This window comes from Carcharhinus amblyrhynchos, chromosome 25 (genome assembly GCF_965287045.1).
Source record: "Carcharhinus amblyrhynchos chromosome 25, sCarAmb.v2.hapA, whole genome shotgun sequence".
NCBI lineage: Eukaryota > Metazoa > Chordata > Chondrichthyes > Carcharhiniformes > Carcharhinidae > Carcharhinus > Carcharhinus amblyrhynchos.
This window is the reverse complement of record NC_137348.1, coordinates 24,357,006-24,380,579: the sequence shown is the minus strand read 5'-3', so window position 1 is coordinate 24,380,579 and position 23,574 is coordinate 24,357,006. Positions and strand designations below refer to the sequence as shown.

The 23,574-nt window shown below is 47.8% G+C and overlaps 1 protein-coding gene across 1 annotated transcript in view; it reads right to left on the bottom strand.

Moving 5' to 3' along the window:
- LOC145358389 (prostaglandin G/H synthase 1-like) overlaps positions 1-23,574 on the bottom strand; it is a 107,995-nt gene that overhangs the window by 22,908 nt on the left and 61,513 nt on the right. Inside the window, exons 5-7 of the mRNA XM_080212418.1 lie at positions 20,625-20,768; positions 12,978-13,159; positions 5,511-5,594 (exon numbers count right to left, since the gene is read on the bottom strand). Of these exons, the coding sequence (XP_080068544.1) occupies positions 5,511-5,594; positions 12,978-13,159; positions 20,625-20,768 (410 nt within the window). The remainder of the gene's footprint in view (positions 1-5,510; positions 5,595-12,977; positions 13,160-20,624; positions 20,769-23,574) is intronic.

The following is a 23,574-nucleotide window of genomic DNA, read 5'->3' as shown; positions in this document are numbered from 1 at the left end:
GGGGGGGCGGGGGGGGAGGAGTGGAGGCAATGACGCTGGAATGAGTGCCGGCTCCGATTGGGACGGGGTTGGAGTGGAGCTCCTGAGACTTCCATGGTGGGCTGGGAAGGAGGGAGGTGGGGAGGGGGGTGTCAGACTATTGCTGTTCTAATCAGGGCACCCTTCAGAGATGGCGCTCCAATCTCAGTGCAGCCAGGCTTTGCCTGTGTGTTTAGGCCCCAACCCCCCCGCACAACAGTGTGGAACACGCCCCCTTGATTTTTTTGAGCAGAGTGTTGTAAGATTTGGAGAGAAAACCAACCTGTTTCTCTGAAGAGAAGCACGCCGGTTTTCTCACCAGAAACAATATTCTGTCGCTTTGTGGTCAGATTTTGCCTCACATTACCTGCACTCACTGGAATTTAGTAGAATGAGGGATGACCTTACTTAGGCGTACAGGATGCTCAGGGGGCTTTGGCAGGGTAAATGCCAAGAGGTGGTCTCCCCTTCGGAGAGTCAAGGACTAGAGGGCATAATCTCAGAGCGAGGGATTGCCCATTTAAAACAGAGATGGTTAGGTGGATTGGCCATAACAAATTGACCTTAGTGTCAGGGGGACTAGCTGGGGTAAATGCATGGGGTTATGGGGATAGGGACTGGGCAGGCTTGATGGGTCAAAAGGCTTACTTCTACACTATAAGACTCTATGATTCTATAAGATTAAATTTGTTCTCAGAGGTTGAATTTCTTCTGAGAGTGAATCAGTGGAATTACCACAGAGGACTGTAGAGGCTACGTCATTAAGTATGTTCAAGGCTGAGACAGACAAACATTTAATTAGTAAGGGAATCAAGTGTTACGTAGATAAAGTGGGAAAGTGAAGTTGAGGATTAGCAGATTAGTCATTATCTCATTGAATGGTGCAGCAGAACCGATGGGCTGAATGGCCAGCTGTTGCTCCTACATCTTATTGTTTGATTATGTAACCACACTGGAGAACAACTGTCTGGGAATGTGACACTGGCATCTGATCCTTTCGCGCTTGTTTAATGTCCACTTGTTGGATTCAAAAATTCAGCCATTATGTAATTGGGAAGACATTCAGCTTTCTAACACAATGCATCACATTATGTTTGCTTGTGCACGCTTACATTTTGCTACCAGAATCTGCCAGTGATTGTGAAACTATATAAAAGGGTCCTTGTCAGTGTAAGCAGCGTTTGTAACACCAGCCATTTAATTACTCTGTAATTTTTGCACACGTGGGCATTTTAAGCACCAAGGTCCAATTTATTTTTTGCAATACTTTGAGCTGAACGAAGTCATGGTGGGGATTCTCTCGGCCCGCTATGCTGCTCCAGTACCGCAGCAGCCTGGAGACTTCAGTGGGGGCCTGTAGCAGGACTCACAACCAGTGAGTCTCCCAGGCAATGTCTTTGAACGTTATTAGTCCTGCACTAGAAATTGGCGCTAGGCTGATGACCATATTGAATTTCAATGTGGTTAGTGAGCCCCGGATGGTAATCTCCAGGCTCTCTAGTGTCTCCCTCCTCGCTGGGAGAACTTCCATCATGATGTGGATGTGCCGGCGTTGGACTGGCGTAAACACTGTAAAAAGTCTGACAACACCAGGTTTTAGTCCAACCGATTTATTTGATAATGGACTCACAAGCTTTCGAGGTTTCCCTCTTCGTCAGGTGATTCACCTGACGAACTTCCATCAACAGGGATTATAGCTGAACCCTATTAATGGGGACCAGGCGTGCTCACCCCACTGGTGGGGACAGAGGCCACTGAGGACCCCTCCAGGAGGTCGGCGGCAAGGGGGATGCTCCTTGGGCAATGCCAGCCTGGCGATATCAGCCCGGTACCCTGACAGTGTCAGCCTAGCACTACCCACCAGGCACTCTGACACTGTCCACTAGGCACCAGGCAATGCCAAGGAAGCAGGGTCTACTGGAAGGAGCGATCAGTGGTGGTGGGGGTGGGGGTGGGTCACCTGCTGTGCATTCTCCAAAGGGGTCAGTGGGAGAGGGATGGAAGAGGCAATTGGGGCTGTACATGAGGGGATGGTTTGGGGCTGGCTATTGCGGGGGGGGGGGGGGGTTGGTGATTGGGGCTAGCTGGGGTGGAGGGGGAGGAGGAAGGGTAGGCTGGCGATTGCGGAGGAGGGGGTGTTTGGGAAGCCTGCAATCAGCTCCCTACTAACAGATCGGTGAATGTGCAGTGTCCCGTTCAGCATTCTGCTGCCGGCCTCTCAAGTGGGCCGAGGTCCTGCCTCCCCCACTTACTGCCATTAATCCCCCTGAAGCACTCGCGGAACTCAGTGCCAGAAATTTGTGAAACTAAACATGCCCCTAAAAAATGGGCGGGAAAATCCCTCATTTTCCCATGTGTTGGGCACTTTGTTTTCTTTTGGGAGAATCCTGGCCATATGTCAGGTTCACTGAGGCCAAGTCATATTCCACAGAAGCTAACAGTTCAATTGAATATCTTTAGAATGGCACAGTAGCACGGGGTGGGATAGGTGCCTGAAGGGAAGAAATTTGGGGAAATGGCAATTGTTGGAACCACAGAAATTGCTCTCACAGAGATCAAGCATGGGCTCAAAGGATCGAACAGCGCCCTTCTGAACTTTGACCAATCCACAGGCAAAAATGGTGCCAAGGCTTTTAATGGAATCATCTTAGCCAGATTTGCATTCATTGGTGAGGTCACCAACTACTTCCCACATGAGTTCTGGCCTCCATTAGTTACAGTCATCCTGAAACTCAGAACAGGCAGACAACCAATGTTAAAATGATCACCCTCCACATGTTGTTCCCATTTACTTTCTATCAAAAAATGCCCCCACCATTGATCCTGAAGCTTGCCTTAGAGCTTGTGAGATCAATATGACACACAGGATTAGGAAAGAGAGTTAATGTGGTGGGCAACAGGGTAATAGCTGCAAACGTGACTGAGTCACCTAACCCTGTGCCCGGTTCCCCCAGTCCCAGCTCTGAGTCACCTAACCCTGTGCCCGGTTCCCCCAGTCCCAGCTCTGAGTCACCAAGGCTGTGCCCGGTTCCCCCAGTCCCAGCTCTGAGTCACCCAACCCTGTGCCCGGTTCCCCCAGTCCCAGCTCTGAGTCACCTGACCCTGTGTCCGGCTCCCCCAGTCCCAGCTCTGAGTCACCTAACCCTGTGTCCGGTTCCCCCAGTCCCAGCTCTGAGTCACCCAACCCTGTGTCCGGCTTCCCCAGTCCCAGCTCTGAGTCACCCAACCCTGTGTCCGGTTCCCCCAGTCCCAGCTCTGAGTCACCCAACCCTGTGCCCGGTTCCCCCAGTCCCAGCTCTGAGTCACCCAACCCTGTGTCTGGCTCCCCCAGTCCCAGCTCTGAGTCACCCAACCCTGTGTCTGGCTCCCCCAGTCCCAGCTCTGAGTCACCTAACCCTGTGTCTGGCTCCCCCAGTCCCAGCTCTGAGTCACCTAACCCTGTGTCCGGTTCCCCCAGTCCCAGCTCTGAGTCACCTAACCCTGTGTCCGGCTCCCCCAGTCCCAGCTCTGAGTCACCCAACCCTGTGTCTGGCTCCCCCAGTCCCAGCTCTGAGTCACCTAACCCTGTGTCTGGTTCCCCCAGTCCCAGCTCTGAGTCACCTAACTCTGTGTCCGGTTCCCCCAGTCCCAGCTCTGAGTCACCTAACCCTGTGTCCGGTTCCCCCAGTCCCAGCTCTGAGTCACCTAACCCTGTGTCCGGTTCCCCCAGTCCCAGCTCTGAGTCACCTAACCCTGTGTCCGGCTCCCCCAGTCCCAGCTCTGAGTCACCTAACCCTGTGTCTGGCTCCCCCAGTCCCAGCTCTGAGTCACCTAACTCTGTGTCCGGTTCCCCCAGTCCCAGCTCTGAGTCACCTAACCCTGTGTCTGGCTCCCCCAGTCCCAGCTCTGAGTCACCTGACCCTGTGTCTGGCTCCCCCAGTCCCAGCTCTGAGTCACCTAACCCTGTGTCTGTCTCCCCCAGTCCCAGCTCTGAGTCACCTGACCCTGTGTCTGGCTCCCCCAGTCCCAGCTCTGAGTCACCTAACCCTGTGTCTGGCTCCCCCAGGCCCAGTCTCAGCAGAAGCAGCAACTCTCGACATGTGTAGCCTCAAGAACAACACAGTGTAATTGAGGTGATTAAGAAAGGAGCTGGGATTGCTCCTGCAAGGTAACTATAGCAACCCGAGCACTATAAATGCTCAATGCCAAAAAAGCGATTTCCTTTCCCTGAGACTGATGTTATGAGCACATGCACAATCATGCCAATTCTTTTCTTTTGGTAATTCAGCAGCATGTTCAGGATTAGCTTCCCTCTTTGTTTTCAGCCAGAATTAACAAACTGCTGGTGAGATGACAGGAATGTTTGGCCTTGTCCCATGGGTTTTCTGGGAATGAGGTTTTATTGAGCAGAAAACAGGAAATTAAACACTTAATCTGCTGCGGCATTGTAAAATAATAATAGGCAGTTCACTCCTGCTGTCTGTATTTCCATGTGATTCTGCAGATGATAACGTCGCTTTCACCAAAAGCCAAACTGAATGGTTTCTGAAATGGTTCACTGTGGTTCCCGGGAAGGCCTCAGTATAAGTTGCTGTATCCCTCCTGATCTTTGCGACCCAAGTTGCAGGCTTCAGTCACAGTTTCCTTCTGAGGTCTGACTATTGGCATGCACTGCCACTCCACCGCACACCTGCAGGGACTGTAGCGGTTCAAGACAGCAGCGCAACACCACCTTCTCAAGGGTAATAAATGCTGGCCTCCCAGCGATGCCCATAAATTTAATCTCCATAAGTTATTATCATTTTAAAATGCTCACTGCTGGCACAGTGGTTAGCACTGCTACCTCACAGCGCCAGGGGCCCTGGTTCAATTCCATCCTCGGGTGACTGTGTGTGAGACCTGCACGTTCTCCCCGTATCTGCGTGGGTTTTCTCTGGGTGCTCCAGCTTCCTCCCACACTCCAAACATGTGCGGGTTAGGTGGACTGACCATGCTAAATTGCCCCTTAGTGTCCAAAGATGTATAGGTTAAGGGGATTAGTCATGGAAAATGTGTGGGGGCCAAAGGGGAAGGCGTGGGTGGGATGCTCTTTCGGAGACAGGGTGCAGACTCGATGGGCCAAATAGCCTCTTTCTGCTCTGTAAGAATCCTATCCAATATTTCTCCAGCTCTTGGGACTCAAGGGATCAAGGGGGAGAAGGCGGGATCAGGATATTAAATTTGATGATCAGCCATGATCAAAATAAATGGTGGAGCAGACTCGATGGGCCGAGTGGCCTACTCCTGCTTCTAGTTTCTACGTATCTTAAGTGCTTCCAAAACTGGCAGTGCAGAGGCACCAGAGATTAAAGCTGCTTTTAACTGATGCCACCACCCCAGGAATCGGTGTGCCAATACTTTAGGCCACCAAATTGCATCTAATTAAGAATTTTAGCTGCTGATTCTGCAGCATAAAGTCCCAATAACAGGGTCTCTGATCATTTCGTTTACAAAGAGCGTTTCTGGTTGGGTACCTGATATTTGAGTTTCCCGTCCTTGAAGAGTCTCAGATGATGCTGTCGCTCCAAAGTGCTTCCATAAATATGGCTCAAATCCACCTGGGAAATATAAAAGCACTTTAAGTTTTGGGCAAATGTTTTTTTCCCCCACTAATATCCCTCGAACACCCTGAACAAGCTGACACTCAAGAACAATGTTTTCGCATTGAACTTGTTTTGCTCCCAAAGGGCATCTTGCCCATAAGATAATGTCTTTAACTGCAGTTAATGGTTGTGCTCACCCACTGTTAGCTGCCAAAGCATTGTACAATCGGGAAGTGGATAACGAAGGAGGTGAAGGAAAGTGTTAAATTAAAAGCGGAGGAATTTAGAGTAGCTAAGAGCAGTGGGCGAGAAGAGGATTGGGAAAGGTTTAAATGTCAACAAAGATTGACAAAAAAGTTGATAAAGGAGGGTAGGAGAAGCTATGAAGCTGGGCTAGCGCTTAATATAAAAAAGGATAGCAAGAGTTTTTATAAATATATAAAAAGGAAGAGGCTGGCTAGGGTGAACGTTGGTCCCTTAGCGGATGAGAAAGGGGACCTAGTGGTAGGGGATGGGGATATGGCTAAGGTCTTGAATAACTTTTTTGTTTCTGTCTTCACGGAGGAGGACGTGAATAATTTGCCGGGTGTTAGCGATGGAAAGGTGGTAGGACTGGAGGGTCTTAATGACATTACTGTTACTAGAGAGGTGGTGCGCGACAGACTGGAGGGGCTGATTGTGGACAAGTCCCCAGGACCGGATGGAATGCATCCGAGGGTTCTGAAAGAAATGGCGGAGGTGATAGTGGATGCCTTGGTGGTTATTTTCCAGACGTCGCTGGATTCCGGGGAAGTGCCGGAGGATTGGAAAACGGCTAATGTTACGCCGTTGTTTAAGAAGGGTGCCAGGCAAAAGGCGGGGAATTACAGGAAATTGCGAGGCATCTTGAAGGGAATTGCTTGATAGAGCAGACGCAACACGGTTTCATTAAAGGGAAGTCGTGTCTGACAAATTTACTGGAGTTCTATGAGGATGTGTCTAGGGCGGTGGATAGAGGAGAGCCGGTGGATGTGGTCTTTCTGGATTTTCAGAAGGCGTTTGATAAGGTACCTCACAAGAGGTTACTGCAGAAGGTCAGAGGACATGGAGTTGGGGGTAGGGTGTTAGCGTGGATAGAGGATTGGTTGTCAAATAGGAGGCAGAGAGTGGGGGTCAATGGGTGCTATTCGGATTGGCGGTTGGTGACTAGTGGGGTGCCCCAGGGGTCGGGGCTGGGGCCTCAGCTATTTACCATTTATATAGATGATCTGGAGGAGGGAACCGAGTGTAGGGTGTCGAAATTTGCTGATGACACCAAGATTGGGGGAAAGGCAAATTGTGCGGAGGGTGTGGAGAGTCTGCAGAAGGATCTAGATAGGCTGGGCGAATGGGCCAGGAAATGGCAAATGGAATTTAATGTTGGCAAGTGTGAGGTGGTCCACTTTGGTAGGAAGAATGGTAGGAAGGACTATTACTTACGTGGCGAAAAACTGCAGCAGGCGACGGTGCAGAGGGACCTCGGGGTCCTTGTGCATGAGTCGCAAAAACCCAGCCTGCAGGTGCAGCAGGTGGTCAGGAAGGCGAATGGGATGCTGGCCTTCATAGCGAGGGGGATTGAATATAAAAGTAGGGAGGTCTTGCTGCAGCTGTATAGGGCATTGGTGAGGCCGCAGCTGGAGTACTGTGTGCAGTTTTGGGCGCCGCACCTGCGCAAGGATATTTTGGCCTTGGAGGGAGTGCAGAGGAGGTTTACTAGGCTGATACCGGAGTTGAGGGGGTTGAGCTATGAGGAGAGGCTGAATAAACTAGGCTTGTACTCGTTAGAGTTTAGAAGAATGAGGGGAGATCTCATTGAGACGTATAAGATGATGAATGGGATGGATAGGATAGAGGTGGAAAGACTCTTCCCGCTCAAAAAAGACAGTAGGACTAGGGGGCACAGCCTCAAGATAAAGGGGGGGCGGTTCAGAACGGAGTTGAGGAGGAACTTCTTCACTCAAAGGGTGGTGAATCTCTGGAATTCTCTGCCCGTTGAAGTGGTGGAGGCTGCCTCGCTAAATATTTTTAAGAAGCGGGTTGATGGGTTTTTGATAAGAGAGGGGATTAAGGGTTATGGGGAGAGGGCGGGAAAGTGGAACTGAGCCACGACAGATCAGCCATGATCTTATTGAATGGCGGGGCAGGCTCGAAGGGCCAGATGGCCTACTCCTGCTCCTATTTCTTATGTTCTTATGTTCTTAATTATGATAAAGGCGTGGATTATTCATGCGGTCCAACTCTCTTTGTTCTGACGGGAGATGAAGTTGCACGCTTGAACAGCTTAGAATCTGTACAGTGCTGAGGAGGCCATTCAACCCATCGAGTCTGCACCAACCACAATGCCACCTAGGCCCTATCCCTGTAGCCCCACCTATTTACCTTGCTAGTCCCCCTGACACTAAGGGGCAACTTAGCATAAGAACATAAGAAATAGGAGCAGGAGTAGGCCATCTAGCCCTTCGAGTCTCCCCTGCCATTCAATAAGATCGTGGCTGATCTGGAAGTGGTTCAGTTCCACTTACCCGCCTGCTCCCCATAACCTTTAATTCCCTTATTGATCAGAAATCTATCTACCTGTGACTTAAACATATTCAATGAGGTAGCCTCCACCACTTCAGTGGGCAGAGAATTCCAGAGATTCACTACCCTCTGGGAGAAGAAGTTCCTCCTCAACTCTGTTCATAACCGACTCCCCCTTAGTTTGAGGTTGTGCCCTCTAGTTCTTGTTTCCTTTCTAAATGGAAAGAATCTCTCTGCCTCTACCCTATGTAGCCCTTCATTATCTTATATGTCTCTATAAGGTCACCCCTCAGCCTTCTAAACTCCAACAAGTTTAGGCCTAATCTGCTCAATCTCTCCTCATAAGCTAACCCCCTCATCTCCGGCATCAACCTGATGAACCTTCTCTGTACTCTCCCCAAGGCCAGTATTTCCTTTCAGAAATAAGGGGACCAAAATTGCACACAGTATTCTAGTTGCGGCCTCACCAGTACCCTGTACAGTTGCAGCAAGACCTCCCTGCTTTTATATTCTATCCCTCTCGCAATAAAGGCCAGCATACCATTTGCCTTCTTGATCACCTGCTGCACCTGCAGACTGAGTTTTTGCGATTCATGCACAAGGACCCCCAGGTCCCTCTGCACCGTAGCATGATGTAATTTTTCACCATTTAAATAATAGTCCATTTTACTATTATTCCTTCCAAAGTGGATAACCTTACAACGGTTATACTCCATCTGCCAGATCCTTGCCCACTCACAGCCTATCCAAATCTCTCTGCAGACTTTCCGCGTCCTCCACACAATTCACTTTCCCACTAATCTTTGTGTCATCAGCAAACTTTGTTACCCTACACTCGGTCCCCTCCTCCAGATCATCTATGTAAATGGTAAACAGTTGAGGTCCCAGCACTGATCCCTGTGGCATGCCACTAGTCACCAACTGCCAACCGGAAAAGCACCCATTTATTCCAATCAACCCAATCACTTAGCATGGCCAATCAACCCAACCCGCACATCTTTGGAGTGTGGGAGAAACCGGAGCACCTGGAGGAAACCCATCCAGACACGGGGAGAACATGCAAACTCCGCACGGACAGTGACCCAAGCCGGAAATCGAACCTGAGTCCCTGGCACTGTGAGGCAGCAGTCTAACCACAGTGCCACCATGCCATCCTGGCTAGAATGGAGATTAATATTGCTCTTCAGTTGATGGTCATTGCAAGAACTGTTTGCTTGCTGGATGACCTGTCCATTTGCAATGCTGAACTAAAAAATGCCCAGGAACTTTCAAGATCACCAGCCTACTTCGTGCTGAGTTGGCCAATCTAAGCAAGCACTAAAATGAACGGCAGCATCTCTGGGCGTGAGGGATTGGGAAGAGAAAATCAAACGCCTTTGCTAGGTCCTCAGGGCAGAATTAGACTGAGCACTGTGATATCCCCATGGTTTGAACATATGAGCCATTGTGCCACAATAGATTTGTGCAGGTGCAGTTGTTCTGATGTTGTCACGAGTCTCCCAAACCACCCCACAGCTTAAACCACTGGAAGTGTCATTGCACTATTAATCAGTTATCACTGTAACCGTCATTTTACCTCAGGGTTTGCAAAGATTCACAGCTAACTGCAACCCTCGTTATATAGTTTCGTAGAAAATCATAGAATCCCGACCATGCAGAGGAGGCCATTTGGCCCATCGAGTTTACACTGACCACAATCCCACCCAGACTCTATTCCTGTAATGCCACATATTCAGTCTGCTAATTCCCTTGACACGAGGGTTAATTTAGCATGGCCAATCCACCTAACCCGTGCATTTTTGGCCTGTGGGAGGAAACCTGAGCACTCAGAAAACCCACACAGGGAGAAAGTGGAAACTTCACGCAGAGGTTGGAATTGAACCCGGGTCCCTGGTGCTGTGAGGCAGCAGTGCTACCCACTGTGCCTGTATGTCGCCCTTTCAAATAGGTGATTAATGATTGGAAAGTATCCAAGTTTTGAATTCATTATCAATCTTTGTGGTTTTAAGTTTGACATAGTAAAATCCATTATCTAATCAGATACCATACTGTGATGTACTTCATTTTAATAAATAAGGGAAGCCACACATTTTCTGTCACTTTCTTCTCACCTTAAATTAATCTCACTTGAATCTGAGAGCAAATGACCTATAAAGTGTTAGTTTTTTTTAGTTTATTTATTAGTATCACAAGTAGATTTGGCTTACATTAACACTGCAATGAAGTTACTGCAAAAATCCCCTTGTCGCACAGTCCGGCACCTGTTCGGTATACTGAGGGAGAATTTAGCATGGCCAATGCACCTAACCAGCACGTCTTTCGGACTGTGGGAGGAAACCGGAGCATCCGGGGGAAACCCAGGCAGATACGGGGAGAACGGTGCAGACTCCACAAAGTCAGTGACCCAAGCCGGGAATTGAACCCAGGTCCCTGGCACTGTGAAGCAGCAGCGCTAACCACCATGCCACCTAGTCTGGTGAAGACGTAGCAATTAGACTATCAGACTGGAGCACACTGCTGTTCCTGACCAGTCAAGGGATACAACGCACATTGTATAAATGTTTCTGAACTTTGAAATTCTCTAACCAGGCATGTGCAAAAAAGGGACTTGCTCGCATTTCAAAGTGGAATGAACATTTAATACACCAAATTTAAAAAAAGGCAAATTGGCTCACAGCAGAATGGATCGTGTCTCAAGACACAAGCATTCAGTGGGAACAGGCTAGGTTCAGTGAATTTCGCTGTGATTGAACAAAATGGATTAATACAAATATAGAACATTGTGCTCTAGACTACATCTTTCATTTCATGATGATAATAGTCCTGGCTGCATTTGAAGTGCTGCTCATTATTGTTTATGGTTTTACAACCATTTATTGAAATAGTGCATGTGATTAGATTTCTAAACCCCTGCTCAATGAGCTTTTTAATTGCCTGGGCCGTCCGCAGAGATTCTATTTTTATCCTGAAAAAATATCCTCAGTGCATGACTGTGAACAGCTCTGGAGAGAGTCACATCTTCCTCCCATGCCTCCTTCACTCTGCTCTGAACCCTCAATTCAACACTCGGTTACATCAGGGTTGTCTGCAATCAAGCACAATGTCGAAGGGGAGGGATAGAAAAGATATCCCTGAATCAAGATATTAAGCAAGATATGGGGGCACTGGTACAGTGGTTAGCACTGCTGCCTCACAGCACCAGGGACCTGGGTTCAATTCTGGCCTTGGGTCATTGTCTGTGTGGAGTCTGCACATTCTCCCCGTGTCTGCATGGGCTTCTCTGGGTGCTCCGGTTTCCTCTCACAGTCCAAAGATGTGTGGGTTAGGTGGATTGGCCATGCTAACTTTCCCCTTATTGTCAGAGGGACTAGCTAGGGTAAATGCGTAAGGTTATGGGAATAGGGCCTGGGTGGGATTGTGCAGACTTGGTGCAGACTTGATGGGCCAAATGGCCTCCTTCTGCACTGCTGGGGTCTTCATCGTTAATGATCGCTGCGTGCATCCAGATTCAAAGCGTAAGGAAGAAAAATGGACGCAATGTTAGGATTCTGGTGAAACCCAGGGTAAATTTTCAGCTGGCTGCTCCCATCTTGGAGAGGGCACCCTTCATTGAATGGATCAGGGTGGCATCTGAGCTATTGCAAAACTAAGAAACTTTGCTAACTAAATATTAAAATGGCTACTGGAGCCCAGTTGCCCAATATATTAGGTCAAGTTGGTTGCTTTGTAAGTTAGTCAGGACATTGAGGCTTGCCTATCAGCCATTCTCTGGATTTTCCAGTCCAGCTCGCAACGATGCCCACCTCTGGCAGGACAGGTGCTTGTTAAGTTGTACTCTGTTCCATTAGCATGGTCCAGTTTAACAAATAAGGCCCAAATCTCTGTTGGTTCTTCATTCTATAAAGATGCTCCACTGTTTTGTTTGGTCTTAGTTGATTTGACAGTTTGCCATTGGTCCTTTTGACTGAAGTACATATTAGAGATTTCTTGCAACATCTTTAGTTCAATTGTGAATCCTTCTACTTCATTTGTCAAATTAATTTATACAGGCACCCATGGAATAGCAAGATGGTTTGTGTTAGTGTTTTGTCTTAAAGAAAGTTATCCTCTAATACGTTGTAAATCTAAAAAGATCATAGAATGGAATTCCTAAAGTGCAGAAGGAGGCCATTCGGTCCATCAATCCTGCACTGACACCAATTCCACTTACGCCCTATCCCAGTAATCACCCTAGCTAGTCCCCTTGATACTAAGCGGCAATTTAGCATGCCCAATCAGCCTAAGTCGCACATCTGTGGACTGTGGGAGGAAACTGGAGCACCCGGAGGAAACGCCTGCAGACACGGGGAGAACATGTGAACTCCATACAGTCACTGAGGCTGGAATTGAAGCTGGGTCTCTGGCACTGTGACGCAGCAATGCTACTCGCTGTGCCACCGTGTTGACAAACAAAAACAAATGTGAACACTTGCCATATGAAGAACGCTGAAAGTTCCACCGACTTTCTTACAAGTCTAAAGATGTGCGGGTTAGGTGGATTGGCCATGCTAAGTTGCCTCTTAGTGTCAGGGGGATTAGTGGAGTAAATATATGGGGTAATGAGGATAGGGCCTGGGTGGGATTGTCGTTGGTGCAGACTCAAATGGCCAAATGGCCTCTTTCTGCACCGTAGGGATTCTATGATTGTATAAATGGTGCTTTAGAAAAGTCAGAAATCCTCCAAGTAATGTCAGGGAAAATAAAACTTCCAGATTACAAATGTGAGGGAGTTATCGAAGAAACCAGCATTTCAAAATCTCAGTTGCACACATAGATCTTTCCTATGATCGGGGCACTGTACCTTTAAAAGTCTCTACTTACCCCATGGCCAAGAGCTTTTGTAAACCCTGGACCCCTCTTGAAATCGGTCCTAAAGAACTGGTGAGTGAAGTGCTGGGCAAAGAAAGCAAACATCAAGTTGGTGTCCTGAGGATCTGGAATGAACGTCCTCCTCAACAGAAATTCCTCGGCTAACTTTTTTACATCGGGTAATTCCTTGTATCCTGCAAAGTTTCACAGTAAAGTTAGTTATTCATAGAATCACAGAATCCCTACAGGCCATTTGGCCCATTGAGCCTGCACTGACAACAATCCTACCTAGGCCCTATCCTTGTAACCCCATGTATTTACCCTGCTAGCCCTCCTGACACTAAAGGGGGCAATTTAACATGGATAATCAACCTAACCCACAAATCTTGGGACGTGCCATGATAAATTGTCCATTTATCACTTACAGCAAGCACAGGTTTGAATCTTTCTGTTGTCAACTGCAAGCTTAAAAAAAATTCTTTCATGGGATGTGGGCACCCCTGGCAAGACCAGCTTTTGCTGCCCATCCCTAATTGCCCTTAAACTCAATGGCTTGCTAGGCCATCTCAGAGGGCAGTTAAGAGTCGACAACATTGCTGTGAATCTCGAATCACACATATGGGCCAGATCAGGTAAGGATGGCAGATTTCCTTTGCTAAGGAGCATCAGTGAACCAGATGGCTTTTTACAATGATTAGCAATAGTTTCATGCTGACCATTACTGTGGCTAGCTTTTCAATTCCAGGTTTTATTCAGTGAATTTAAATTTCATCAGCTGCTAGGATGACCACTATGCCACTGTCTCCCCTTCTCTTCTGAATACACTTTCAGGACTGACATTAATTTTACTAATTCATCGACGACAACACAAATCAGAGATATGAGACAAACAGGTAATCATTAGCAATATGTCACGGCAAATCATTGCATCTGCAAAAGCAAAATATTTCAAATCCTGAAAATCGGAGATGAAAATCTGAGCTTATGCAGCCTAAATGCTGGATAAACTCAGCAGGTCTGGCAGCATCTGAGGAGAGAGAAACAAACTTAATGTTTCGAATTCATACAACCCTTCTACAGAACTGAAGTGATAGAAATGTGATGAATTATATAGTTGGAGAGACAGAATGTAAGGTCAGTGATAGGTCGGGAGTTAAAGAGAGGTTGATAAAGATGGCATGAACATGAGACAAAGGAGCTGGAATGCATGGAGAGTATAGAGTATTACAAAGCAGAATATACTTGTGAGAATGTCATAGAATCCCTACAGTGCAGAAAAGAGGCCATTCGACCACAATCCTATCCCTGTAATCCCACATATTTACTCTGCTAATCTCGTGACACTAGGGTCAACTTAACAGGGTCAACGAACCTAATCCTAACATCTTTGGACTGTGGGAGGAAACCGGAGCACCCGGAGGAAACCCACACAGACATGGGGAGAATGTGCAAACTCACACAGACAGTCACCCGAATCGGGAATCGAACCTGGGACCCTGGTGCTCTGATGCAGCTGTGCTAACCACTGTGCCACTGTGCTGCCCACTGTGTCGTTCTGAGAAATTGGTTCTTAAGTATTGATGCCCTACTTTGTGTTTTAAATCCTTTCCTTTCATTTGTGGCTCGCAATCAGCAAGCAGCCAGTGTTTGCCCTGGGGGCTGGCCAGGTGATTTATATGACCTTTGTGTGCTTCATTTACAGCCAGTCAAAACCTCATTGTGAAATTCATTAACTAAGTGTGTTTCACACCAAGGTTAAGACCATGCAATGGGATCACGTTCCAAGCCTCCCATGATGGTTCTTCAGCCGCCTACTAAGTGATGCACAAAGACAACCTATTCTGTGTATTGTCCCATACGCACCATAGAAAAGTGCCAAGCCTCTGCTCCATAACAAAGTGCCAAGTTTCTGCTCAACTTTCTCCCAGTGCAAGAGAGTCCAAAAACGAACTGAATAATGGCTAGGCATGCGTGGACAGTGAAACTTCAAACATATAACTGAATATATTTCCAACGCATTATTTCCTTGACTTAGAAGTGCTTTGTAGTGATAACCACACCCGGCGGGGGGAGGGGGGGGACAGAGTCTGAACATATGGTTTGTCTCTGCACTGGAGAATGCCCAGGGATAAGAAAAAGGGAATCGGGAACTAACTTTTTCTGGATTATTGATTTGTTTAATGAGGTTTTGCCTGAAATTTCACTGCTTCCTCAATGACAAAACACAGGATGAAGCAGACTGAGTGATCCCCTGTGACTGGCAACAGGGTGGGAGACAACGGGCGGGACTTTCCAACTCTTCTCACCAGCGGGATCTTTCAGTCCCACTAAAGGAACCCCCCACCCCCCCCTCAATGCGGGATGCCTGGTAGCAGGGTGGGTAAGTCACATAAAATGCCATAAACTTCGCTAGGACTGGAAAATCCTACTGGTGGCCAATGGTGAGTTGCCTCCACCACCACAAAGCAGGCTACAGGGTGGGGGGCTGGAGAGAGGGAGTGTCACCTTTGATGGGACTGGAAGATCCTGTCGGCCGCTTGGGCTGGAAAATCTTGGTTGATGATTTGTACAGTTATTGATGACTATTAATGAATTGGAAACTCTCAATCACTTGTTTGAGTTTTTTTTTAAAAGGGAGTTACGTAACAAAGCCACATTTGTTCAATAATACCATCATTAATACCCCACAGAAGCTTTATTAGTGTCACAAGTAGGGTTACATTAACAATGTAATGAAGTTATTGTGAAAATCCCTTAATCGCTGCACCCCAACGCCTGTGCGGGTACACTGAGGGAGAATTTAGCACAGCCAATGCACCCTAACCAGCTAAACTTCCAAACTGCCTGAACCGCTTTCTGTCTGTATGGATTGCTTTCATTTTTTTAATTTTCTCACTCTCTGGTCGGGATTCTCACTCTTCTTGCCAGTGGGATATTCCATTCCCGCCTCCCCACTGTGGGCTACCTGGGCGACAGGGTGGATAGAATGGGGAACCTCATGAATAGCAGCAGGACCAGAACATCCTACCTTCTGTCAATGGTGGACTGCCTCGACAAAACACCAGCACGGAGGGCTCAGAAAACCCCGTCCATTACTTGAATCTGTCATCAACGTTTCCTTTGTGACTTTGATAGGATTGTGACTGGCTTTCCTGTGCTTTCTGTCTGTTAGGAATTCCTCTTGAATGTCTTGAGTGTGTATTCGAATTTCATAGCATCTGATTATATTATGACTTTCTGCCAATGAGTCTTTTACAGATTGCAAATCAGTGATAAGCGCGGGATGATGTATATTACCTCAGTGTGATATACACGGTGTCACAATTTCTGGAAGCTATTGGGATTGAGTCATGGCTCTGCCAATAATATCAACTAAGCTGGAAAGATGGAAACAAATCATTGAGAAACGTAAGCTGTGCCCCATTTATACTCACATGATCTGGTACTTTGGACAGGAGCCCTAAAATAGATTGTCTCTTTTCTCTCTCACTGTCTTGAATGGAGAATACCAAAGGAAAGACCCTTTTAACTCTCCAAAGCTGTGACCTTATTTGCTGTCTCGTGTAATCAAAGTTATTTTTTAACCGCAGATGTTGTTGTATAAGTTGACTTAAAGCCTCGAAAATAATCACTCCAAGAACAGGGTTGTCTTGTACGCTGGGGAAAGGAGTGAGTTGCCAGGTTCACTTGGATGGTCGCCATTTTGAAATGTCATCTGCATGCAACAGGAAGAATGGGTGTGTGTTGAAGTCCCATGGATCTTTGCAACACAGCCAGTGTTGCCTGCTTGACTCCTCGCATCTAGTTATAACAAACCGGTAAAAGCAACCATTTGGAGGGGTGAAATCAGGTTGATGGTTAGTGCAAGTATGATGTATTGTGGCTGAAAATTGGTGGGGGGGGAGGTGTTGGAGTTTGTGTAAGACCTTGACTGGGACTCTCTGGAGATACCCTCACACACCCACACACCAGCATGGCAGATTCTCCCACAGTGGAGGCAGCTTCTTCTGGTCCCACCGATGTCAATTTGCATTGCTTGCTAAGCATGGCACCTGGTAATCCATGGGGAAGGGGTTGCCTTTGTGTGGACTGTAAGAACTCACCAGTGGGGAGGGCCCACTAGACTGGCCCCAGCTCGAGTATCGGGTGACGTACATCTGGAAAGAGGTGAAAGCTTTGGAGCAAGTGAAAAGATTCCCCAGAATGGTTCTGGGATGAGGATCTTTTCGTTGCAAAGACAGATTGGAGAAACTGGGGCTGTTTTCCTTCGAGAAGAGAAGATTTGACAGAGGTGTTCAAAACCATGAGGGGTTAGGACAGAGGAGATAGGGAGAAAATGGTTCCACTTGTGTAAGGATCAGCAACGAGATTTAGAATAATTGACAAAAGAATCAAAAGCGATAGGAGGGAAACCTTTTTCACATAGTGAGTGCTTAAGATCCCTAATGCACTGGCCTGAGTGTGTGGTGTAGGTTGCTTCAGTCGAGGCTTTCAAAAGGAATTACGCTATTATTTGTAAAGGAACAAGGTGCAGGTTATGGGAAGAGGGCAAGTGATTGGCACTAAATAGGTTGTTCATTCAGACAGCCTGTACGGACACAATGGGTCAAATGGCCTCCTTCTGAGCTGTAAAAACTTTGTGATTCTATGGGACACGATCTCATGAATAGTGTTGAGTCACGAGAATGTGAAATCAAGGTGCAATTTTCACAGGGAGGGAGTGGAAGTCTCTCCCTCAAACTGAACTCTAAAAGCTATTTGTGATGATCTCTCCTCCTGTTCTCTGGATTTCATTCTAAGTGATACCATCGCCAGCCAACACCTGGCACCTTTAAGTGCCCCTCCGTAAATGCTTTGGGAAAACATGAGGCAGGGTGCAAAAAAAATCATTTCGATTTTATCTCGTTATCTTTTGGAAGAAATGTTGGTTTTGGGCCAGTAGCGGGTGAGTTACAATAATCAGACTTGGCACAGTTAATGCTCTCACCGGAAGGATATTATCAGAAGCTTTCAGTCAAGGGAAGGATTCCAGTTGATAGAATAAGGTGTGGGATGGCAGCTTTACAATGCAAATATAGATAGTTATTCACAAACTGTTTTAGGCAAATGGTTCCGGCAGTGGAAGTGATCGGAGGGTTCATCTGTTACTCAAATCCAACTGGAAAAGTGACAGAAACAGGAAGTGCTGGAAAAACTCAGCCGATCTGGCAATTATCGGATGGGATTTCTGTGTCCCTGTGGCGTGTTTTGAGGAGGCGGCTCGCCATTGGCTGGCGGTGGGATATTCCAGACCCGCCTGCTCGCAATCTTCACCGCCAGCAGGCAAGGTGATGTAAGAGAGATAACAGGCCAATCTCACCAGAGAATGGCAGAGTGTTGGTTCCAACAAGAAAAACCAGAGTGCTTCCCACTACCAGTGCCAACGTGTTTTTGGGTCAAATTTTATGCCTCGTTACATAGAACATTACAGCGCAATACAGGCCCTTAGACCCTTGATGTTGCGCCGACCTCTGAAACCAATCTAAAGCCCATCTAATCTACCCTATTCCAATATCATCCATCTGTTTCTCCAAGGACTACTTAGCGATAATTTTATACCCATGGGGGTCACGCTGCTCCAGCTGTGTGTTCCCTCTGATTCATCCATCCTGCAACAACTTAACTGCTGCAAACACCGGGGAGCTCCGTATAAACAGCTCCCCAGCCCTTGCTCCACAATGGCTGCAGGGGACTGCAGGCAAGCCCCATGCTTTTCGGAGGGGCCTTCACATGGATGCTGATGAGGTGGAGCAGAGTGGAGTAGATACACTCTACCCCCCTGCACCTGGAGGCAGCCTTCCAGCAGGGTTACCTCCCTCTGCCTGGGATGCAGTGGCAGCCCTGGTCAATGCAAGAGCACTCCGGAACAGGGCAAGGCAGCAGTTTCAGAAGATGAATGATCTTCACTCATGATGTGGAGATGCTGGCATTGGACTGGGGTAAGTAAGCCTCACAACACCAGGTTAAAATCCAACAGGTTTATCTGGCAGCCCTACAGACAAGCTCTCTGTATACATCGGACCCCCTGATCAGATGAAGAGGATCACAACAGACACCTACAGATGCTGAAAGACGCCCTCATAAGAACAGGATACGGCGCTCGATTCATTGATCGACAGTTCCAACATGCAACAGCAAGAAACCGCACGAACCTCCTCAGAAGACAAACACAGGATACAGTGGGCACAGTACCCTTCGGCGTCCACTACTTCCCCAGAGCAGAGAAGCTACGAAATCTTCTCTGGAGCCTTCAACATGTCATTGATGAAGACAAACATCTCGCCGATTCCCACACCCCCATTTCTTGCCTTCAAACAACCACACATTGTCTAACAGACCATTGTCCGCAGCAAACTACCCAGCCTTCAGGAGAACAGTAACCACGACACCACACAACCCTGCCACAGCAACCTCCGCGAGACATGCCAGATCATCGACACAGATGCCATCATCTCACATGAGAACACCATCCACCAGGTACACGGTACATACTCTTGCAACTCGGCCAACGTTGTCTACCTGATACGCTGCAGGAAAGGATGTCCCGAGGCTTGGTACATTGGGGAGACCTTGCAGGCGCAACGACAATGGATGAATGAACCCCGTTTGACAAATATCCAAGCAGGAGTGTTCCCTTTCAGGCATTCAGCCTCTGATCTTTGGGTAAGCATTCTCCAAGATGGCCTCCACAACACACAACAACCCAGAATCGCTGAGCAGAAACTGTGTGGTTTCCGCACACATGAGAACAGCCTCAACCGGGATCTTGGGTTCATGTCACACTACCAGGAACCCCCACGACTTGCCTAGGCTTGTAAAATCTCAGTAACAGTTCTGGCTGGAGACAATACACATCTCTTTAACCTGTGCTTAACCCTCTCTCCACTCACATTGTCTGTACCTTTAAGACTTGATGACCTGTAAAGACTCGCATTCTAACCATTATTTTGTAAATTGAGTTTGTGTCTGTAAATGCCCTGTACAACTCCTCACTCACCTGAAGAAGGAGCGAGACTCTGAAAGCTTCTGCTGCTAAGTAAACTTGTTGGACTTTAACCTTGTGCTGTGAAACTTCTTATCCTTCTTCACTCAGCCAGGGTAAATGAACACTCCCAGTCTCTCTATGGGCTCCCCTCAGACACCCTTCACACCCCAACCCTAACCCTCATTTGACTACCTTGGCCGATGCTAACACCAGGCACCAGGTTCCCTTCCCTCCTTCCCACAATCACCATGTTCCCCCAGTAGCTGCCATGCTCCTCAGACTCCAGCCCCCACCCAAGCCCCATGCCTACCCACATTCATCACCATCTTAAATGTCAACACTTCCACCTACGCTCCCCCTATCTGTGTTATAGCAGGTCAAACTCAACCAGAACAGGCACCAGTGGGTGCAGGTACCTGGAGTTGTGTTTCAAGCCACTCCACCTGCAATGGGCCCATACGACCGGAACTCGGAAACTCAATGGCGCGAATTCCGCTCTCCAAATTTTGGGCGCACGCTGCCACTCTCACAGGCGGAGGGTGTGGGCTCCTCCAGTTGGCCTAAGGCAGTGATATCTATTTGGCAGAGTGAGGATTAAATGAGTGAAGTGGTTGAACTTACATGACTGTTCTTACCTAGTGTTCCAGAGGGGGTCGGGCAGTCCTTTGGTACAGGTGGCAGGAGTCGAGTGAAATAACTAACGTTGGCATATCCCTCCCAGGAAAGGTAATGATAGTCAGAGTTATAGGTTGGGGGACTCGAAATCAAATTTGACCGTGCTGTGGAGAGAAGATACATTACTATTAGTTATCTTGGTAGGAGATGGTTAATATATCAAGTTGTAGTTCATCCATCATCCACTAATTTAGGTGCTAGCAAATCAATCATTTTGTATTTGGTTCACATTGAAATAAAAGAGCATCCCTGTTGTCTAAATGCACAATTTCTTTAACAGCAGCATTTTGTTGTCAGTGTGGAATTTGCACTTTCTCCCCATGTCTGTGTGGGCTTCCTCCGGGTGCTCCAGTTTCCTCCCACACTCCAAAGATGTCCGGGTTCGTTGACAGGCCGTGCTAAATTGCCCCTTAGTGTCAGGGAGATCAGCAGGGTAAATGTCTGGGGTTACGGGAACGGGCCTGAGTGGGATTATGGTCAGTACAGACTCAATGGGCTGAATGGCCTCCTTCTGCACTGTAGGGATTCTATTCTACGATTCCGTAATCCAGCTTAGTGAACAGTGGATCAGAAGGAAACCCTGTGTGATAAGCCACGGGTATATCTACTGCCTGCATAGATGTAACACACTGCAGGCGGAATTTTGCACTCTGTGCACAGAGTGCTGATTGAGGCGGGACAGGAAAACCAAGGTGTAGCTCTCCAGTGTGTAGCCCTCCAGAATCTCTAGTGCTCTTTGTGTAGAAATGTTTTTTGTGGTTTTCATCATCGCGCTGGTGGGACCTGCTCAAGCTGGCAATGCTGGCTCCACAGACATCGGAGGATCTACACTGTTCCCCAGCCCCCAAACCCACATCCCTCCCCTCAAGCACCGTGCAAAACTTCCCTGGGTCAACCCCTCCTCCCCACGGATAAGGGGAATCTCCCCATCTGCAGCTGGGCAACCCCATCCCTCCACACACACATAACACCCCCACTGGAGCTTCCCAGAGGACCCAACCCTGCAATGCCACATTGTCAATGCATCACCCAGGTGTGTCCCTTCCCCCCGGGGCCTATACTTACCAGTGTGGCCCTTAGCACCTTCCCCTCAACTGTTTCATGTTTTTAAACATGTGCTGTAAATCTCGCTGACATGACTCAACACAGGGGGTTGGGGGGGGTGGGGGGGGGGGTGGGGGGGGGTGGAGGGCAGCAAAGCCTTTTAGCTGCATTTCAGTTCAATGATGAAAACATATACAGTGAGGTTATGAGGTTCCTGCAGTGGGAACCACGCTATGTCCCCAGCGAGGGGTGGTCGAAATCGGAAAATGAGATCTCGCCAGCAAGCATCTCTTTTTCCAATTCTCACGTGATTTTGTGCCCACACCGACACTGCCACTCGTGGCAGTCACAAGCGCAAAATCACCCCACATATTTTCCAGTTCCGAAGGAGAATTGGACTCTAAACTTTGGCTGGATTTTCCAGTCCTGCCGGTTGTGGGGATCATTGTGAGCGGGACAGGAAGTCCCGTGGCACGTGGGACTGTAAAATGCCATCCATTAACTCTGTTTCTCTCTCCACAGACACTGCCATGCCAGCTGACTTTACACAGCACCTTCTGTTTTTATTACTATTGCGGTTAGATTTAAATAACAAATGATCTCTTGAATTGTTTTCACTGTGCAATTGTCTGAACAATGACTAAAGCAGTCTTAAAATAACTCTCCACATTTGCATTGAAAAACTGCAGCCCCACAATTTACTCTATCAACTGGAACCTTTGTCTTGACTGAAAACTTTGGATAACAATAATCCCTTTAACGAGAGCATTAACTGCACCAAGCCAGATTGTTGTAACTTGCCTGCTACTGACCCTAAGCCACATGCTAATCTTTTGATAGCAGGTGACAGTTGTTTAGCTGAGGTATATGCGATCGGGCAGTTAATTCTTTCGGATGCACCACAGTAGGTTTTACTCAGCGCTGTACCTGTGATTTCGGGAAGAAATTGGTTATTGCTCTTGTGGATCAAGGGATATGGGGGCAAAAGGGGGAATCAGGATATTGAATTTGATGATCAGCCATGATCAAAATGAGTGGTGGAGCAGACTCGAAGGGCCGAAAGGCCTACTCCTGCTTCCAGATTCTTTGTTTCTATTTTCTATGCTTCTGTTTTTTATGTTTCTATGAATTTGGCTTTGTGGTTGCTTTTTTGTCTCGGGGATAGGGGTGAAACTAAGCCAACATCCACCTGCTTACCCCTCTGCGTCCACCACCCAACTCTCGGAGAGCATGCAGAGGATCTGACTGCATGCGCTGGGCATCAGTTGGAAATTGCTTGCTGTCTATGCAACCAAAGCGACAAGGAGGCAATGGCCAACAGTTCAAATCGAGCTGCTTGGATGTGGCAGACTAGGGAGAACAGTCTCTGGGAAGGGGATCAGTGTTGGTGAGTGGTGGGGAAGGGTGGAGTGGGAGGAAGGAAGAGGCAGGAAAGCCTGGGTGGGTGAGGCCTGGAATTTCTTTACAGTGCAGGGAAGTACTCTCCTTCTCACTGCTGGGTTCTCACCAAGTAAGTCCTCAAGCTTACTTAGTACATTGACAAGAAAGCACCACCAGGCATAAGGGATTGGTTAACACATTATTTGTAGGTTAATTTTTTAAAATATTTATTTGTTCACAGGATATGGGCGTTGCTGACAGGGTTAGCATTTATTCCCCAACTCAAACTGCCCTTGTGAAAGTGGTGGCGAGGCATCTTCTTGCAGCACTGCAGTCCATGTCGAACTTCAGTGTTGCTTGGAAGGTGGTTCCAGGATTGTGATCCAGGGGCAGTTAGTTTGCGTCAGATCAATGCTCACAGTCTTACCCTGTTGCAGAGCATTCTTATGACATGTACAGATCTTTCACCGTTTTTTTTTAAAGGTG